The sequence below is a fragment of the Rhinolophus sinicus genome, chromosome 15 (assembly GCF_057876585.1).
Source record: "Rhinolophus sinicus isolate RSI-liver-muscle chromosome 15, RSI-T2T, whole genome shotgun sequence".
Classification (NCBI taxonomy): domain Eukaryota; kingdom Metazoa; phylum Chordata; class Mammalia; order Chiroptera; family Rhinolophidae; genus Rhinolophus; species Rhinolophus sinicus.
In genome coordinates, this window is record NC_142515.1 from 45945534 (window position 1) to 45967377 (window position 21844).

Genomic DNA, 21844 nt, shown 5'->3' on the forward strand with positions numbered 1-21844 from the left:
AGCCAGGCACATATGTGAGGGCTGTATTTCTCATTGGATTACAAATCCAATAAGAGCTTTGCCTTCGAGTTACTAGCACTACAAAGATTAAATCAAGGTATTGTGAGAAAAGGAAAAGCCCTCGGATGCTAGGGGATTTCTAGAATAAAATACAGAAGAAATTTTTAGCTTCAATGGATAAGCATAGAAGTCACTTAGTCCTACTTTTTTCATTACACAAACTCCCTACAAGGCCTTTGCAGTAGTCCACCTGTCATTCCTAACCCCCTTCAATTCTGTACCCACTGCATTTAAAATTCCAAATTGTGAGTATGAGCTGTGAGGCCTAGCATGATCCCTGCCTTGCTCGCCTCAGCCCACACGACATTTTCTTCAGTGTCAGGAATGAAGTCACTCTGGCCTTCTCTCAGATCTTCATGAGCATTGAGGTATTTCCCACTGCTGGGTATCTGTATAAACAATTATGGAATGTGTTTTCTCTTTTTCACCTCCCACTTCTCCTGGCTAAAATCTACTTATCCTTTAAGCCTCTAATATAGAGAGGCTTTGCATATCATCTCTCCTCAACTAATTTCAAAGTGGGTCTTTTTCTTAAGCAACCTCTACATTTCTTTCATTTCTATCCCAATTTTTAATTATATATTAACTTTGGAGACTATTATTTTATGTCTGTGTCATCACTAGGCTACTGGCTTCAAAAGAGCATGGAATATGTCTTGTCAGTTCATCCTCACGTCCACATCTTTTGCAATGCCAGGTGCATAATAGAAGCTAAATAAATACTATTGAATAAATGAATCAACTGGATACTAAAGGAAACTGTGTAAAGTAGAGGCTCTGGAGTCAGCTTGTCTCAGTCCAATCACTGGTTCAACTACAAAGTGGTTGTCAATTCTTTCTCCTGGAATTTTAACAGTAGTGACTTACAGAATTAGTCTAATGATTACATGATAATAAGTAAATCACCTAGCACAGGGCATCAAATAAATGTTAGTTGTCATTAACAATTATTATCAGAACACAGGTAATATTTCATTCATGCCTTATGGTATGACATATGTATGCAGACATATATATGTATGTATGTATTTAAATATATGTGCATTTTTCCATTCATTATTCTTCTTTTTATAACCAAGTAATCCAATCACATAGACTTGGATTTATTTCTTTATACGTGATAGGTTTCTGTTTACCTTATCAATATTGTTTTTGTAAATGTTCTTATTATAACATAGGACTTATAAACTTTGGCATCTTAGGGTAACTTATTATTATCATACCATCAGCTTAAACAGTGCACCGTACTATTATTAATCTTCTTGACTCAACGCCATTTTTATTATCACTAGTGGTTTAATGAGACAGTGGAAAATTACACTTTCACTCACTTATACCAGAATTTCTATTAGAGTACAAGCTGTCTATATTTGGAAAAATACTAAAATAAGCCTTTTAGAGTAAAGAAAGAAAAGCAAGATCAGATAAAGTAGATGCAACTAAGAAGAATGGTTAAGTGGCTCTGCATAAAAAAATGCAAAGAACATGTTAGTCTAAAAGGGAAGTGATGAAAGAGAAGGGAGGAGAGAAGACCAAATAGTTAATGACATGAAATGAGTCTTATTCCTATAGATTGAGAAAGCATGCCCATAAACAAGAACTCATATGCTTCACCACTAGAGGAATAAATATTCCTAACCAAACATTGACAAATAGAATTCAGCAATATATAAAAAGAATTATACACTGTAATCAAGTAAGGTTTATTCCATAAATGCAAGGTTAGTTTGATATTTGAAAATCAATGCAATCTCCTATATTAACAGACTAAAGAGAAAACCACATGATCATATCAACTGATGCCGAAAAGGCATATTTCTGCCAAAATTCAATACTTATTCATGATTTAAATAAATAAATAAGTCAATAAATTCTCATAAAAGTAGGAAACTGTCTATACCTTATTTTTAAGAAATCTACAAAATAATGAAAGCTAACATCATACTTAATGGTGAAAGACTAAATGTTTTCCTAGTCAGATCGCCAAAAAGGCAAGGGTATCAGATCTCACCACACTTATTCAACATAATGCTAGAACTTCTAACCAGTACAATAAGGCATGAAAAGAAGTAAAGGGCATACCACTTTAAAAAGAAATAAAACTGTATCAATTTGTACATGACATGAATATCTATGGAGAAAACCCCAAGGAGTCTAAAAAAAAAAAAAAAAGACTCGCAATAATTAACAACAAAATACAAACAATCTAATTATGAAATTGGCAAAAAACATGATTAGCCATTTCACTAAAGAGTACATACAGGTGGCAAATAAACATATTAAAAGGTGTTTAACATCACTATCCATTAAGGAAATGCAAACTAAGATCAAAATGAGCAATGACTACACATCTATTAGAACAGCTAAAATAAAAAACAATAAAAATATACCAAGTGCTGGTGGGAATGTAGACTACTACAGCCACTCTGGAAAACAGTATGGCAGTTTCTTAAAAACTAAACATTCATTAAACATATATATAACACAGTAACTGCATTTCTGAGCATTTATCCTAGAGAAATGAAAACTTATTTCTACACAAAATCTTGTACGTAACTGTTCATAGAAATTCTATTTGTGATACCCCAAAACTGGAACAACAGAAATATCCTATAATAGGTGAATGATTAAATAAACTATGGTATGTTCATAACATGGGATACTACTCAGCAATAACAGGGAATAACTACCAATACATACAACTTGGATCAATTTCTAGGGCATGATGCTGAATGAAGAAAAGCCAGTCTCAAAAGATCATATACTGTATGATTCAATTTCTAACACGTTTTAGAAAAGACAAAATCATAGAAATGAACAACAGATTACTATTTGCCAGGGGTTAGGGATGGTGGAGTTGGGGGCAAGTGGGAGGAAAGAGGTCGGGAGTGTAAATGTGGCTATAAAGTAGTAGCAAGAGGGAGATACTTGTAGTGATAAATTATTTCTATGTCTTTATTATGGTAGTGGTTACATGAATCTATACATGTGATGGAAATATACACATAATTTATATCAATATGTCAACTTTCTGGTTTTGATATCATACTATAGTTACATGCGAGACGTAAGGTATATAGAACTTCTCTGTACTATCTTTGCAACATCCTTTGAATCTAGAATTATTTAAAATAAAAGGTTTAAAAAAAAACAGCTTTGAGAGGCATTCCTGGAACACTGCATTAACCCAAAAATGAGAGAAGTCAGGGAAGTTTCCTCATACAGTATGAACAGCTGAATATAAAATAAAAGTAATCATCAAGTAGTTCAGTTAGTTCCACTTTACAAACTTCTAGGTTTCATATAAAGGTCAGAAACTAGACAAAATGAGCAGTCAGTACTTCTAAAGGAGTTGCAAAATTAGGAAGACCTTCTGTTTTTACAAAAGACATCATGATTATCATATCTCTGCCACGTACTAAACAAAATTATTTTTTCTCTCCCCAGTTGTAAGCCAATATGCCATACTTACAGTACTGCCAATTTTATGGGATTTTTGCATATTCTTTTTCTGCGCCCCTGCTACTACATTTAAAATTGCCAAGAGGAAGGGAGACTTAGTAACCACAAGAGGCTGCATGAACATTTGTCTGTGATTGTTCTGCAGCATAAATTATATAATCGCTCAGTATTCAATGATTGTGATTCAATACCACTGAAAAGAGCAGATGATTATCGTGCACATTTGGGGAATTTCAATTGTGGATCACGTGGAAAGTTTCAGTCCCTTCTTAAATGTAATTATAGACATTATTAGAGTATAAATGCACCCAGACGCAAATAAACCTTGTTAAAATGGAATTCTGCTAGAGGGCCACTTACCTAGGTTTTTGGTTTGTTTTCACATTGAGCACTAGAATCTTGACACTTATAATTAGATAAGGTTTACCCACTTCAGATCTGTTACAAGGATACCTATAGTAGTTTTATTTTTAACCCAGGACTTAAACAATATGAAAGATTTTTGGAGATTAACTAAATCTATACTTTGTAATAGGATCCATTACCAGATTTCTCTATATGTATCTACTTACTAATAATAACAGTTTGTCTTCCTCCTTACAAAGCTCTTGTTAATAATCCTTGACCACTACAGTTAAAGAGTCAGTCTGACTCATCCTCTATACCATCTAGGCAGTTCTTTACATTTGGTGTTAGGGTGGTTCGATTCTTCATGCTATTCTCAAAGTAAAGTCTTTGCCAATAAAATTCTGTAATATTCAGATTACTACTGCTGTGTAAGAAACCATCCCAAAACTTACTGGTTAAAAGAAACAACTTTTTATTCTCTCTCATGTTTCTGAGGTCTTACTAGACTCAGCCAGGATTTCACGTATCAGGTTGCCAGGCAGCTACAAGTCAAGATTCAGCTGAAGATGAAGCCATATGAAGGTCTGAATGGGCTGGAATTGAGAGATAACATACTCACAGGGCTGGCAGTTAACGTTGACTTTTAGCTGGGAGCTCAGCTGAAGCTGTCAACCAGAGTGCCTACCTGGTTGTGATGCTTCATGTGAGTGGACTTTCTACAATATAGCAATTGCAGGAGTGTCCCAAGATAGAGCATTCCAAGAGACTTAGGTGAAATTTAAGAGGTGCTTTTAATGACATAACCTCAAAAGTTCCAGAACATTACTTCTGCCATATTTAATTGGTCAAGTAAGTTATTAAAGTAAGCCCAGGTTCAAGAAGAAGGGTATTAAACTCCACCTAATGATGGAGGAAACACCAAGTCATACCAAAGAATATACAAAATGGGGGATATTATTGTGGTCTTTTTGGGAAAATATAATCTATCACATATGGAAAGTTTTGTTTCAATCCGATATTCTAGTATAAAATGCCAGTGGCCTGTTTTACTTGTTAACACCAGAAATGGTGGCATGATGTTATAGCTCTTGGTCTCCCTGCCCTAAGTATTTAATGTCTTTTTTCCTTTGTTTCCTTTCTAACAACAGCATTATTAAAGCTGAAGAAACATGGAAGTGATCAGGCAACAGGAACTCTGTGGTGGAGAGGAATTTCTGGACAGAGCTGGGCTGTCTCAATACAGTAGCTACTAACAACATGTGGCTAATGAACACTTCAAATGTGGCTAGTCCAGATGTACTATAAATGTAAACACACACCAGATTTCAAAGACTTAGTACTAAAAAGGAATGTGAACCACCACATTGATAATTTTTACATTGATTACATGTTGAAATATTTTACATATAGTGAATTAATTAAATATATTATTCAAATTGTTTCATCTGTTTCTTTTACTGTATGTGGCTACTAGAAAAATTTAAATTATAGCTGTGGCTCACATCTTATTCTAGTTTGCATAATATTTCCATTGGAAAGCAGTGGCTCAGAAAATAAACTAAATCATATTTTCCATTGTTTACACCATTAAATGGTTTTCAGGCAATGGTTTTCATGCATTTTAATTACTTCATGCTAACTCCTCTTTGAGGTACATAAGCATATCCAAAGGTAATATTTGGGTTTTTCAATAAAACTTTGATTACCTTTCCTGATATATAAATACATCTTTCCTATTTAATATATCTATATGTTTAGTATATAATTGCAGCAAATCATTTCACATAGGATTTCAAATTTTCTCACAGTTTCTCTATAAAGGACAATATGATCCCTAATTAAGATCATGTATTAATTTTCTATTTCTGCTATAACAAATTATCACAAACTTAGTGGCTTAAACAACAGCCCCCTTCTTCTATCTTTAAAACAATGGTGGGGTGACTCTCTCTCTCATGTTTTGAATCTTTCTTCCTTTCATCTCATCTCTCTCTGATCCAGCCAGGAAAGGTTCTCTGCTTTTAAGGACTCATGTACTTAGATTGGGCCCACCCATTTAATCCAGGAAAATCTCTCCATCTCAAGGTCCCTGCACTTGATCACACCTGCAAAATCTATTGTACCGTGTAAGGTAAAGTATTCATAAATTCCAGGGATTAAAATGTGGACATCTGGGGGGACGGGGGCATTATTTTGCCTAACAGATAGGAATCAACTTTTTACAAGGAGATTAAACTCTTTATGATATATCCTTGCCATGTATAAGTGAAAGAAAAGTATTTTTCAGATGAGGTACAGTGCCCTCTGACTGAATCATACTCAAAATCCACATCCACTAGGGTACTAGAAATTTACTCCAAATTTGTATGAATGTCAAACTAAGACAGTTAGAAGCTGCTCTGGGACATTAAAGCAAACAGTTATTGGAATGATAAAGTTTTGTCAATCAACAACCTTTGTTGAGTTTCTCAGGTACAAAGTGTGATGGCTATCTCTAAGGAAACACTAAGTCAAATCAAGTTTCAATTTATCTTCCAGAAAAAAAACTAGTGAATAAATTAATGTCAAGAATAAGATCTTTCATTGTGGTTACAAGACTTTAAAACATATTAAAATTTCTGATTAAAAAAAAGAACCAAAATACAATGGAACAAATAGCAATTTGTAAATAACTAATGATCTTCTCCAATTAATTATTAAATGTAGCCAACAGACAAGCAAACCAACTATACAAGTTGCTTGTCTGTGTCTCACTCTACTAAATCCACTTTAGTACAGAAATAAAGCTACAAGTTGGTTTTTGATACTACACTTACATCACAATGGCAAGATAACTGTCCTAACTACAAATTCATTAAGAAAATATTGAATCTATTCCAATGTGGGGGTGGAGGTGCCCGGAACCAACAAGCAATTTTCTAGACACCAAATGATTATCCCTATGATTCTCAATTCTGACACTACCTGCTTGGAGACAGCATTCGATTCTGCTGGTTAAGTGTTCAGTCCTAAAAGACTGCCTCCCCTCCCCCATTTCAGATGCCGTTGCAAGCTCAGGTTGTTACCTATATTTCTGACAGACTGGCTATAAATCAAGGTTCCCATGACCTCCTCCTTGGGATCCATTAATTTGTTAGAGAGGCTCACAGAAGTCAGAGCAACACTTTAATTACTAGATTTAACTTTTATAAATTAAGAACAGCCAGAGAGAAGAGATGCATAAGGCAGGGTATAGGGAAAAGGTGCTGATCTTCCATGCCTTCAACATGCTACTTTCCCCACATTTCCATGTGTTCAGCAACTCAGAAGCTCCCAACCCCTTCCTTTTGGGATTTTATGGCAGCTTCATTACATAGGCATCATTGATTAAATCATTGGCCATTGGAGTTTAACTCAATATCCAGCCCCTTTCCCCTCCCTGGAGATCACAGGAAGCTGGAGGCCGAATGTTCCAATCCCCTAATCACAGGGTTGGTTATCCTGGCAACCAGCCCCCATCTTTTGGTCCAAAGTCACCTTATTAACATAACAAAGCATATCTTTATCATTCTCATCACTTAGGAAACTCCAAGGCTTTTAAGACATCTGTATCACAAATGCAACAAAGGCCACATATATATTTCTTGTTATAAATCACAGTACCACAAGCAGAAATTGATCTATGAAGATAACAAAGGTGATATTATGAGTGATTCATAATTAATTAGCATTAAAGAAAGATAAACTTAAATTGATATTTGGCTTGTTTTGAAAGCAAATTAGAAGTTTACCAAATATTTGCAAGAAACTTATTTATAAATGAATGGTCAGTACTTAGTCTCATATCCCACCTTTCCTTCTTTCCCCTACATTTCATCCACACTGAAGTGTTCATATTTCCTACACCAAACACACGACGCTGATCCTTCTGTGCCTTTGCGCAGGCTGTTCCCCTTTCTGGAATTCCCATCTCCCCAAGCTTCAAAAGGCAGCATACCTGGAACTTTGAACCTCTTATTCTTCTTTATTTCCCCCGCCCCGGTTTAATTTTTCAATTAGAGTTGACATTCAATATTATATTATATTGAGGATGTAACATACAGCATAGGAAATATAGTCAATAACATTGTGATCATGTGGTACAGTGTCAGATGGTTGCTGGATTTATCATGGTGATCACTTCTTGAGTGTAAGGAATATTATCAATAATGGGATAATAACTCTGTATAATGCCAGGTGGGTACTGTTGAATAGCTATGATGTACACCTGAAACTAATACAGTATTGCATGTTACCTATATTTCAATAAAAATCTTTTTTTTATAAAAAAGGCAGCATAAAAGCTTTCTCCCTTGTGAAGACTTCCCTGATTGACCCCAGGGGAGTTAATCATTTCTGACTTGACACTGTTATTGTACTGAGTACTTAGTACAATTCTTATCAAGCTCTGTTTCACTTCCTTGTTTATTTATCTGATGCCCCTTGACGACTGAGACTGTGATTGCAAAGATTGAAATCACCAGTTCTTACCAGTGTCACTAGAAGAGTTATATGACTAGATATTGCAACAACACTAACATAATTTTAATTCAAACTTTATATTTCAGCTATCTTTTATGGCCAATAGAATCTGTCAATAAAATCCTTCATATGTGTTATCCTATCTATAGCACATATACAGTCACATAATTTCTAGATGACCATACATCTTGGTCTGCTTGGGACTGTCCTGACTTATGCCTTTTGCAGATCGGTTAAGGCCTGATAATTATTTCAGAGCCACTTTGTCTCTCCAAAGTATGCCGGTTTGGATGACAAATTATATGATTACCTAATAATTTCCTGAACATTATCAATAGAAAATTAAATACTATGGAAGGCCAAATCTACTGACCATGGTTGTTAACACAGGATAATATCCCATTATTCTGGGCTTAGCAAAAAAAAAAAAAATTTTTTTTCGTTTTTGTGATTAACTGTTATAGTAGATTCTGTGATGGTTCACTCAGATGCTCTTTTCAGCTGGAAATATAAGCTACTGATGGCTCATAGCTCTTTCCTCCCCAAGGAATTTGCTTTAGCTGCAGGGAGCCACCTCATCCAAAGTTGCACTGCCCCTACGAGTAACCCACAAGTAATTACTGACAGTTGCAGGGATACAAAGACAGCCCTACCTTTACCATGTTTCCCAAAAAATAAGACCCAACCCAAAAAGAAGCCCCAGTTAAGATCGTCAGCCAGACAGGCGCATTTAGTAAGTTATGACGATGTTCCAGAAGAAGATGACATGACTGTATTTGAATAAATGTAGATTGTTGTACATGAAAAAATAAGACATCCCTTGAAAATATGCCCTAATGCATCTTTTGGAGCAAAACCTAATATAAGACCCGGTCTTATTTTTGGGGAAATACGGTATAAGACCTGGTCTTATTTTTGGGGAAACACAGTAAGTGTGGGACAACTGTGAAGGGCCATCCCAACTCCAGGGCTGCCTATAGGATGGCTGAGAAGTCTATTGGAAGTCTCCCTTTCCTTTGCCCAATTCTGCCTTTTTCACTTCCTTACACATGTATCACCCAAGAGAATATTCCAATAAGCCTTCTTCACACTAACCTTTATCGTAGGGGTGGCTTCCAAGGTATCTGATCTAAGACAACAACCTTTCTCTTTCTAGTATCATCTGCTAGTTAGGAACTATGCTACTCAGGGCCCTTATTTTTATCCGTTTGAACTAACACTTCATATCAGGACTCTTGCTTCCTACTTTTTTCCTGTCATTTTTATCATTTAACCTGTTTCTCTTTCTATGTAATGAAGAATTTTGAATAAAGTCCAATGTTTAAAAAAAAAATAGCAGGGATTTCTGAGAACTATATGAGCAATGCCTGACCACTGGGGATTAAAGGACCTTGATTCTTGGGAAAGGATCAGTTGAAACAATCCAGGTGAATGCTGACCTGCCCCACAAATATTAGAATTTTGCTGGAAGGCAAAAGATTAGACAAAAGATTCTCAGTCTTTAGGTTCTCTGGCCTAGAGGATAAAAGCTTCAGGGAATTTCACCTGTGTGCTGCTCTCCTCATGGTCTCTAAGTCTTGCCACTTTAGGATAGCCTCCATTAATTTTTAGTTATTTTTATTTTACACAAATTACCTTATTGCTCTGGCTTTATCTGGTTATACCACCACACACACACACACCCCTTTGTTTAAGTAAAATGGCTGCCAGTTTTTCCTTATTAATTCAGTAATCATGTAGCTTGCATATCTGTAGGATTCTCTCTATTAACTTTTACTTTTAAAAGAGATTAGAACATTACAGCACAAAAGAAAGATCTATGAGTACAGTCCATTCCCTCAACAGAAGAATCTAGATGCCTTTCTCCCCAATGCACACTATACAAAGCCCTCTTAAATCTGAAAGTGGATATTATGTGCCAGATTTATGTAAGTCTAAACTTAGCTTGCTAAGAAAGACTCAGAGTAACTATTTGACAATCAGTCAACCAAGTAACTTAGGGATCCCAAAGCAGCTCAGAAAAATAATAACTGAAATAATAATACTATCTCTTCCAAAACAATTCATAGACTTAAATACCTTCCTAATATCTTGTCCTTACAGTAGGCACAGAAAACAAAGCAAGGAAGAAAAAAAACATTTTTTTCCCATTTGATCACCATTTATTATTTCTCTCAACTCCTTGATTGTTGTATTTGTTTTTTATTCCTATGTCCCAGCTTTACTATCTGTATCCAGTCTCCTTGATTTTGATAATCCCTTTATATCTTCTTGGATTTTGATCTCATGTTCTAATCTGAGTTTGATTCATCTCTTTGATTTTTGCCATATCTACTAATATACAAACCTACATAGGATACTATTTACTTCTCTTCAGTTGGCTTAAGTTATAAAATCTGATATCTATAAACTGAAAAACATGGTCTCTGAAGTAATCAACCACTCAAAATCCAGCCACTACTGTGGTATAATGGACAAATTCAAGAATATAAAATGTAAAGCATCTGATGCAATAATGCACCCATTCTAATATGCAATCCTTGTCAAAAAAAAAAAAAAAAAAGGAAGGAAGAAAAGCAAATAGATTTGGAAGCTGTCTTTACATTTTTAGAATTTTAATTCTAACCTGTCTCTAGTATTCAAAGAGTCACTGCATATAGATCATCCTAACTGCTTTACCTTATCATCATGAGAAATAAGGCTAAAATTATTTCCAAAATGTATTTTTAGAAGAGAAATGGAGGCTTTATATGGAAGAAAAACCCCATAACATATCTTTGTTGGCTTTATTGAATTTTTATAATCCCCCAAGCCAGGGAATGCATTAAACTCAAGACATGTAAATGAAATAGCTCTCTGCATAACAAAAGCCACTTCATTTGATTAGTTACTCACTCAACAAATATATAATGAGAACCAACAATGTGTTTTCACACAAGATACCCAGAGTAGAAAATATTGGGCAAATAAGAGGTCTAGAAATGCAAATTGGTCCCTGAATGCAGCCCAGGCCTGACTCGTTTCTAGCAGCACCATCTCTGCTCAACTGTCTAATATCCCCCTCCAGTAAAGTATGAATCTGAAGGTTAACGTCACCAATAATTCTACATCACCTGAAAATTCTCTTCTGCAAAACATCCAAACTTAAGAACATCAACACAATTTCAATCCATCCCCAGAAAGATATCCATGTCTGCTGCTTCTTAATGGTAAAGCATGACGGCCACTCACCTCCAATTCAATTTTCACCAATTATAGAAACAACTGATTTCCCTTTATGCTTTCTTCATCAGAGGCCTCTCCCTCTGCCCAAACCAAACAAAGAATTCCTTACTTACATTGTAAATCAGAGAAAATGGACTAGACCTAACCAATCCTGTAAGTATGACAAAATCAGCAAAAATATCTTAGAAAAATATACTTCTAAGTTTTAAAAGATAAAAGTTAAACTTTGTCTGATTCTGAATGGTCTTTGGAATATACTTTTCAAAAAGTAAAAATCTTGTTTTGGAATATAGCCAGATGTGGAGCCAAATGCAGATACTGTGGTGAGAAAATTTTGTTTCTGAATATTCACATTGATTTTTTAGAAGTGACTTGTACTTTACAAAATCGGACATTTTAGAACAGGCAGTTTATCATATAAATTTAGTAGATATTTGAAACGCATTTCATTTAGTGTCAGAGAAGCTGTTTCTCAATTACATAGCATATACATAATGCAAAAATTTTGTTATTCTTTCATTTATTCAAAAACACAATTCAGGTTTTTCTAAATACCAGGGATTGTGCCTGGGGCTTCACATAAAACAGTAAATAAAACACATATGTGACTGGCCTGCATGGAGCTTAACGTAAGGGATACTAACTAAAATGGATTTGAACTGTAAGGATTGATGCTTATTCCACAGAAGAGACTAGGGAAAACCGGTATCAGTACATGTCCTGGGCTTTCTTGAGATGTCCATATTCTAATTCCTAGAACCTATGAATATGTCACCTTATATGGCCAAAGGAACTTTGCAGGTACAATTAAGATTAAGAGCACTGAGGTGAGATGATTATCCTGAATAACCTCCGAGGGCCCTATATAATCACATGAATCCTAAAAAGTAGAGAACCTTTCCTGGCTGCAGTCTGAGAAAGGGATGTGAGGACAGAAGCAGGGTCAGAGAAATGTGACATAGCTGGCTTTGAAGATGAAGGGAGAGGGCCATGAGCCAAGGAATGCAGGGAGCCTTTAGAAGCTATCTAGAAAAGGCACACACAAAATGAATTCTTCCCGACAAATTCCAGAAAAGAATGAAGCCACTTTCATTTTTAACCCAGTGAGACTTGTGTCAGAATTTTCACCTACAAAGCTGTAAATAATTGTGTTATTTAAGCCACTAAGTTTGTGGTAATGTGTTACAGTAGCAATAGAAAACTAAATATATATATATATATATATATATATATATATATATATATATATATAAAATATTCATAAATATAATATATATAAATATTATACATAATATTTATATATATTTACACATATAAATTTAAAAGTAAAATATTAGGCAAACATACAATCATTGATAGTGTTAAGTGATTATCTTTTTTATCTGTTATAGACCCATGTGGTCTCATTTCCTACTAATTTCTTACTCGTGACAAGACACTGGACTTACTAAACATAGAGCTTCAGTGAAAAAAATTATTGAGACTTGCTGATCTGTTAAGAAAGTAATTTAGACTCAAACTGGAAACGTGAACTGAACCTGTAAAAACATACATAAACTGCATTAATTTCTCACTTCTCTGGACTCAACAGACTTGCAAAATTGGAAGCCTGAGATCCATAGATTTCGATGAGTACTATCCTTGCTTTAAATTTTTATGGGTATCTTTATTGTATTTGAATTATCATCAAGCATTTACTCTATCAACATAGCTCAATTGCAAAAGCTCCTAACTAATCTAGAAAGCACCAGGCCCACCACAGAAGACATGACATTCTTTAAACTAAGAAGTTGAGGACTGGAGTACAGGCGCTATCCTAAAATCTTTAAGTAAACTGAGAAAGATTTGAGTTCAGCTAGTTCCAGGAAAGTACCTTCCCTTTTCATAAAAGCTGATTAAACAGTTATAGAGAAGCATCATTTGCAATATAAACCTACAGTAAAAATAAACCTGGAAATGTCTTCTGATAATTTTACCCCACACTTCTCCACACTGGTTCCTGCTGTTTAATTCCAATATCCACTGGCTCAGTCACATACTAGGATTAGGCCTAAAATTCTTCACTTTTATATGAAAAGGAACTATTACACTGCTTTTGGAGTTTTTTTTTTTCATAATACTATAAATTTGTGGGGTTTTTTTTATTATCAATGAGTTGTACTTACCAATAAAATGTTAATATAATGTATACATAAATGGGCTTCTGATCACGTGGACCACCATCACATAAATTTAGCTACTGCTGCTCTGACCTCTATACCAACATCAGAGCAGATCACCAGACGTTACACACACACGTCTTTCATTCCCTAAAAAAAAAATGTCTTCCTCAAAAAGTATTTAATATTAGGTCCTGGGAGAAAGGAATACATCAATATACTTAGATCACCCAAAGAACAATCTTCCTCACTTTTGTGCTCTTCCTTTCTTATGTTCCTGCTCTGACCATTATTCCTCCCCCATCTTTTCTCCACAGTTATCGAAAAAACATAGTAAACAACTACAAACTAATTACTTCAGGCACATTGTCATTTTAATGTAAAAAACTGAAAAGAAGCAAACAATAAAATCAATTTACCTGTGACCAAATAATAATTACTGAGCACCTGCTCTCTGAAAGGTTCTGTGCTAAGGCCAGAGACACCGTCCCCTCTCTTCTAGAGCTCCTATCTTGTGGAGAAGGCAGACAAATAAACAGAGGAATTCCATCTGGGATGAGAGCTCTAACAGGGGAAAGACCATGAGCGAGAGGGCGAGAGGGACTGCAGGGGGTGTTTGTACTTTTTTGCCAGAAAGGGAGAAGAGAAAACATGGGGGAAGGAAGAAGAAAGACAGTTTCTAGCATAAACAGTAGTGCAACCTATCAATTAAATAACAGAAATATTTGGATTCCTACAATTAAGGCTACTCTTAAAACATTAAAATTAGGATAACATCTGGACAAGCTAAAAGAGCTACTTACTTGTGAACTCGATTCTTTAGATAGTACAAATGAAAAAAATCTCATTCCACTTCACTCTTCTAACACAGAACTTAGCTTGTTTAAAAATATCTAACAGAAGGGTATTAGTAACATAAGTTTTGTGTACTTGACAAATGGGCCTTGAAACTAAACATCAGATTAAATCCTCATTAAGAAAAAGAGCAATAAGACATAGAAAAGAACAAACATATTCTAGTTTATTCCAGTTTCAGAAGCAAGATATGACATTACTAATATGTTCTTCTTATTAACAAAATCTGCTTTACAACTTTGATTTCTTAGCAAGCAAGAGATTGCTGGTCAGGAACCAAAGTCTTCAAATGTTAAAGAGTGTGGAGATACCTCAAATGTGTTGAAGGGTCCTTAAAACTCACTAATTTTAAAACATTTCAATTATTCACATAAATTACTTATACTGAACAATCCAAATTCCTTAGTTTCACACCCAAAAGTTTTATGCTTTGAAACTAACAATTTTCAAAAAAACCTTCACAACCTTTGAATTATTCCACTTAGAATAAGATAGATGAACAAAATATTCCTATCACAAAACTTTCATTCTGTTGAGCTCTATTATTTTAAAGAATTCGTGAAAAATATATAGTTAACAATGTCTTCAAGAATTTCTTCTTCATTTTCAAAATGCCACGAAGATTTAAATGTGAGAATAGTGATGGATACCCCAGATGGATATAGATATACATGAAATAAATATATCATATATGAATATATATCGAATGAAACAAAAAGGACCTTGACACATATATTTCTGTGTTTGCCTAAATTTAGACGGCATTTCTAATATTCCTCAGAGATAGCTAAAACTGCAAAATATCTGCAACATAATGTCACATTTTTAAAACGTTAAGAGCTATAGCTCTTCAAAAATGGTCCCTGATCCCTGCAGCATTGAGTTTATCCAATACTATCAAAATTCTAACTTGGATATAAATAACTTCACCTTGAGCAACCTGCCCTTTTCTTTATCTTCTTTTTATCCTTTAAATTGATGTGCAACTCCAGTTTCCTTTCTCCAATCCTGATTCCCTTCTTCAACTAATACTTAACAAAACAATCATATGTAAGTAACCTTCTGGTTGGATTCCATCCCTAGACACTCCTATCTCAGGGCTGTACCCTATGAGCAACCTAAGCAGACCCACTCAGAAAAACAATCCATGTAAAAGCATATACTCATTTATAATTTATCACATTTTGTACACAGAAAGAAACTCAGCACATACCCAATGTACGGAACGGGGAGAAAACCAGTTACTTACATTGTTCATGTACTCTGAAAGGAGGTCCTGGAGAGCCTGGCGAATGGCATTGCACTCTGCAATAATCCGCTCCCGATGGAAGTCCCTCGTGCATGAAGAGTCAGCCAACAGAGCAGCCCCACTGATAATGGCTTCAAGACGTTTCTCTAGGGATGGTCTTATTTCCTCCTCAGTCACTGTGAGTGGATCCAAGACAATTAAATTCTAAAGGAAAAACACATTTGGATGGTTAGAACTCCATAGCATTCTATTTTTAAGAAAAATAAATATTATTTTGTTTTCACATTTAGAATTCACATGTGATAATAAGAGAATTGCAGTTTTAGTAACCCACCCAGTTCACACATAATCATATGTAGCAATTATTATTCAGGTGAACGACAAAAATTGTACAATTATGAGCATCCGTTGTAGTATCAGATGGACCTGTATTTAAATTTTGCCCTTCCCACTCACCAATATTGTGTGAGCTAACTCAAGTGTGTTACACACTCTGAGCCTCACCTTCCTGATCTGTAAAGTTGGAATATTAACATTGCCTGTCCATAAAACTATTGTAAGAATGATATGAATGCTTAATACAGTGCTTGGCACATTAACTGCTATTTACAATTGTCACCTTTATATAGAACTGCATTGTTTACATAATATTTTCACATATATAATGAAATCCTGACAATACTATGAAGAGGTGGCCAGCAAAGATATTGTTAAACCACACATTTCAATTGATGATGAGTGAGGCTGAGGCTGTCTTGCCCAAATTCACTGAGCAAATAAATGGTAAAGTTCAGACAAGGACTCAGGTCTTATAATACCTAATTCAACATTATTTTCATTATGCCTCACTAGAGTATAAATAATACACTCCGATTAATTTTAACACTAACATATCAAAAAGAATTCTGAATTGTAATTATTTATTGAAAAAGTAAAACTCGATCTTTCTGTTGATCTATTATAACTTCTACCTATTTCCCCTATTGGTAACTGACATGGTATTTTTAAGGTTTCCATTAGATATAAGTCTTCAAGCAATAGAAGTCAAGATAATCTATAGTCTTTTTCTATAGAAGAAAAAAATAGAGGGTCTAAGGCAGGGGTGTCCAAACTGTGGCCCGTGGACCAACTGCAGCCTGTGATCCATTGTTAATTGGCCCGCAGCAAATTCCAAAAATATATTTAGTTTACTTAAATAAACCAGGTGAGGCAATACGTACTTCACCTCGAGTGAGTGGCCCGGCTGTTTGTGTATTTTACCGCATATGGTCCTTGGTGAAAACCGTTGAAAAAAGTTTGGACACCCCTGCTCTAAGGGGTTCTTTATTAAAATACATCAAGAGAGGAAGCCTTTCCAAGTTTTAGGCATAATGTGGTAATTAGAGAAAAAGTTAGTATCGAATAAAAGTTACCTGAATAACCCTTAACACAAAAATGATACCATATAATAATCTTAAAAATATGTGTATATGTTAAATCTATACACACATATACAAACATGCCCACTGAAAATCATTCATCTCCAGATGAATATAGAATTTATAATTAAATTCTATATATAATACCTAGAGAGAGGTATATGTATATATATATTGTGTATGTGTGTGTATATATAAGCTACATTGATTATTGCACTATATTACATTATGATAAATATTTAGGGATCAAAAGTAGTCAGGATAAAATTTAAAAAGCTGTAACTAGGGCCAAACTAGGGAGAGAATATTATCACAGAAAGAGAAATAGTTTTAAAACAACTAGAAAAAAATTAGTACTGAGTAATGTTCACATATTATATAATGTAAAATATAAACTCTCTTTTAGATGGAAAAAAGCAAGAAAAAATGGAATTAATTTTACAAATGCAAAATTTAACATTTTTGTTATCCAGTGCGTAACATTTTTGATGCAATAATAATCTCAACCATGGGTTTTGCCATCAGTCAAGGATTCATCTACATTTAAATCTAACTCCTTTTTTCACTCGCCATTTTTACCCTACCTTGGCCCACTAATTCAGTAAACATTCTACTGCCATGTTTCATAATAATAATAAACCAATTAAAACCTTTTTGAAAATGTCCCTCCAATGTGATATTGTCATTAAGAAGAGACATTGAAGGCAACAGAATTGTTCTTAGATTGCTCAAATGTAATTAAAAGATGTGATAGAAACAGTTAACATGTCTCCACATTGTGATGACACAAAAAGTTAACTGAATTTCCAATCTGTTTACTTACAAGAATTTCAAGAAGAAACTAGTAATTTCAGATGCTCTCGATGTGATTTTATGTCAGAAAATAGCTTCTATTACAGGATTAAGTTATTCCATTTCCTGCTCTACCGGGTCATTCCTCAAACTATCGCAGCCTTTGGATTTTTACTTGCTTGACATTTAACACTTTTGAAATTCTTTAAGCTCATCTAAACTCAAACCATTGTCTGCTCTGACATCTGATACCCACACACAGGCCTCTTGATCCTTCCTAAAACTACTGTCCTTCTACTCACATCCTTTAAAAGTTTTCACTAACCTTGTCATCAAATGACTAAAAAGGTAAGTTTTTAAAAATAACTTGAATGTTTTATGAAATACCACTGGATGTTTGACCTACTGAAATAAAGAATTATCTCTTCTGACCATCAGTAAAATGATAAAATAGGAGTATTCATACCTCATACCCCCACAGAAACACTGATTTTCACAATGTCACCTGAATGAGAATACTTTCATGGAAGCCTGGGAGTATAGCTGAGAAGTTCCAGCACCCCAGTAGAGCAAAAATGAAAGAATAGGAGCATTGAAGACGATAAGAACACTTTCATTTTACCCATGTCACCCCTCCCCCAAGGCACTATATAGTGCCATATACCAGAAGCAATGTATGACATGAAGTGTTGTCATGATGGGGGATGATTTACAGCACACTTTAAAACACACCTCTCAACCGTAGCTCACACCTGACTGACTGCATCAGACAAGCCGAAACTTGTCACACAGTTACTAAGGTTCATGCACTGCTTCTCCGTATTGAAGATCCCTGCCTTTCTGTTGGATGGCGCTCTGCAGCAGCATTCACTGTATGCTTTGATCACAACAGAAAGGCTCCATGTCACACATCGCTTCTGGTACAGCAATTTCAGTCCAATAAAAACATTACGGTGTGTCCCCATCCACATTATTCACCAGATCTGACAGCATGCAACTTGTGGCTCTTCCCCAGTCAAAATGACCATGAAAGGTAAACATTTTGAATCTTCAAGATATCGAGGCAGCCACGACAGCACAACTAAAGACACTCACGAAAGAGGACTTCCAGAACTGCTTCAGAAAGTGGTGAGAATGATGGGATAAGTATGTTGGAAGTGAGGGGGAGTATTTTGAGGGGGATTAATGGCAATGTGTCTTTTACTGTAATAATTATTTTAATTTAAACATCCACTGTAGTTTTTTACCACACCTGATATTTGTATATACATATATAGATACATAGCGTGTATATACATATGTATGCATATATATAGTCTTGGCTAGAATTTGGAGAAAAGGGAATCTTTGTGCGCTGTTGGTGGGAATGCAAATTGGTATATTATGGAAAATAGTATGGAGTTTCCTCAAAAAATTAAAAATAGAATTACCATATGATCAAGCAACCTCACTTCTGCATATTTATTCACAGGAATTGAAATCATGATGTCAAACAGATACCTGCACTTCCATGTTCACTGCAGCATTATTCATAATAACCAAGATATGGAAATAAGCTAAATGTCCATGAGCAGATGATTGAGAAAGAAAATATAGTACCTACATGCAATGGGATATTGTTCAGCCTTAAAAAAAGAAAAAAAAGCTTGCCATTTCTGACACATGCATGGACTTGGAGGCCATGATACTAAGGAAATAAGCCAGACACAGAAAAACAAATAATTGTATTGTCTCACTTGTATGTGGAATGTCACACTCATAGAAGTAGAGTGTAGAATAGTAATTTTCAGGGTCTAGTTGGAGAGGGAAATAGGGAGGCGATGGTCAAAGGGTACAAAGTTTCAGTTATGCAAGATGAGTAAGTTCTGGAGATCTACTGTACAGCATAGTACCTCTAGCCAACAATACTGTAATGTATACTTAAATATTTCTAAGAGGGTAGATCTTATGCTGTGTTCTTACCACAAACTACTACTACTACTATTAATAATAATAATAATAATAATAATAATAATAATGGGTGTCAGGGGGAAAATTTGGGTGGTGATGGATATGTTTATGGCCTTGATAGATGGTTTCACAATAGGTCTCACTTATCCACAAAATCATCTAGTTGTATACATTAAATATGTCCAGCTTTTTACATGTCTATCATGCCTCAATAAAGTGGTTTATTTTTTTAAAAAAAAAAGCTCATCTTTAAAAAAAAATTATTCTTCTGAACTAATTGGAAATATGTAGAAATATTCTTTCAGTGTGTTTTCATGGCATTAATTCCATGAAAGACAAACAGCAAAATGTTGTATTTTCAGGATTCTACTCTATTGAACATAGAAAAATGTTTTCCTTTTTTTTAGATTCTGCCCAATACACACTTACCTCCCTAAAACTTTGACTGCTGACGGAAAAATACTTTTTGAAAAAAGTAAGAGTCCTAACTTCAATGTCATCTATTTGATTGCTATATTTTAGGAGACAGAATAGCTTAAGGATTAAGAAACGAGGGTATAACCCCTGAGAGCAGTAAGCTTGAGTTTGAATCCTGGCTCAAGCTATGAACAAATTTATCTACTTATATGTTGTTACCATCCTCTGTATTTTCATCTCTTTCAGCATATCTTGTAAATTCTTTGGTTAACGAATTTGATTCCTTATTTTTCTTCATACTACTGCTCAGAATTGAAGACTTTAAATAACTTGCATAAGATCACTCAGCTAGTAAGTAGCAGAAGCAAGATTCTGTCCAAATATATCTGTTTTCAGTTCCATGTTAAAACTATTATGTAATATTGTGTTCATTGTCTTATTTAATCATTATCAACCACTTTGGAGGTATTATAATCATTAATTTATAACTGTGAAAACTGAAGGTGAACAAAATTATGTAACTTGTCTAACAACACTCTTAAAAGAGAAGATTTACGATACTAATCCAATTTTATATAACCTCCAATCCACACACTTTCTACTACTCTGGGGAAACTGAAATGAGACCATCTGGTAAACCTCTCTACTCATTTCTATCTCTCAGTATGCTTTCCATCCATTTTTTTCTTCCCATCTGTCTTCAAGGATGATCTTTCCCTTTCCCTCTCCCTCTCCCTCCAACCTCTAACTTCGTCCTTTTCAACACTAACTTCTCTCTTTGCGCTCTGATCTCAAGCTCCAAGTCCTCTTCAATTGCTTGTTCCTTACATTTTGAGTCCCTCTTCAGAGCCTACTGTGTGCTAGGTGTCATGCTAGGAATTGGTAATGGAATGGAAAACATACCTTCCCTCCTCACAGGGCTCACAGCCTAGAAGAACAGACAATTATTAACCAAATAATTATATAAATATGTAACTGCAATGTGGATACATTTATAAATTTAAAAAATCGAAAGTTAAGTATAAGTTGACCATGCATAACTGGGCAATTGGATGAAGAATCAGGGTAGTTAAAGACAGAGGTGGGGCGGCCGGTTAGCTCGGGGGGTTAGAGCACGGTGCTCTTAACAACAAGGTTTCTGGTTCAATCCTCAAATGGGCCACTGTGAGCTGCCCCCTCCACAACTAGATTGAAACAACTATTTGACTTGGAGCTGATGGGTCCTGGAAAAACACACTTAAATAAATAAAAGTTTAAAACATCAACAACAACAACAACGAAGAGCTACCAGAGAGGTAAGAAAGGTAAGCTCTAGAGAATTCATAGGATCCTCAGGGAGGGTTTTAAATTTCCACAAAACATAGAATTGAAAGTTTGGAGGTCATCTTATCCAGATCTCATCTGGTCAA

The 21844-nt window shown here is 34.9% G+C and overlaps 1 protein-coding gene across 4 annotated transcripts in view; it reads right to left on the bottom strand.

Annotated features, from left to right (window-relative positions):
- Positions 1–21844, bottom strand: part of CTNNA3 (catenin alpha 3) — a 1445036-nt gene that overhangs the window by 1095029 nt on the left and 328163 nt on the right. For all 4 annotated transcript variants that reach the window (XM_019731774.3, XM_074339503.2, XM_074339504.2 and 1 more), the window contains one exon: positions 15859–16062. In XM_019731774.3, coding sequence (XP_019587333.3) covers positions 15859–16062 — 204 coding nt within the window. The remainder of the gene's footprint in view (positions 1–15858; positions 16063–21844) is intronic.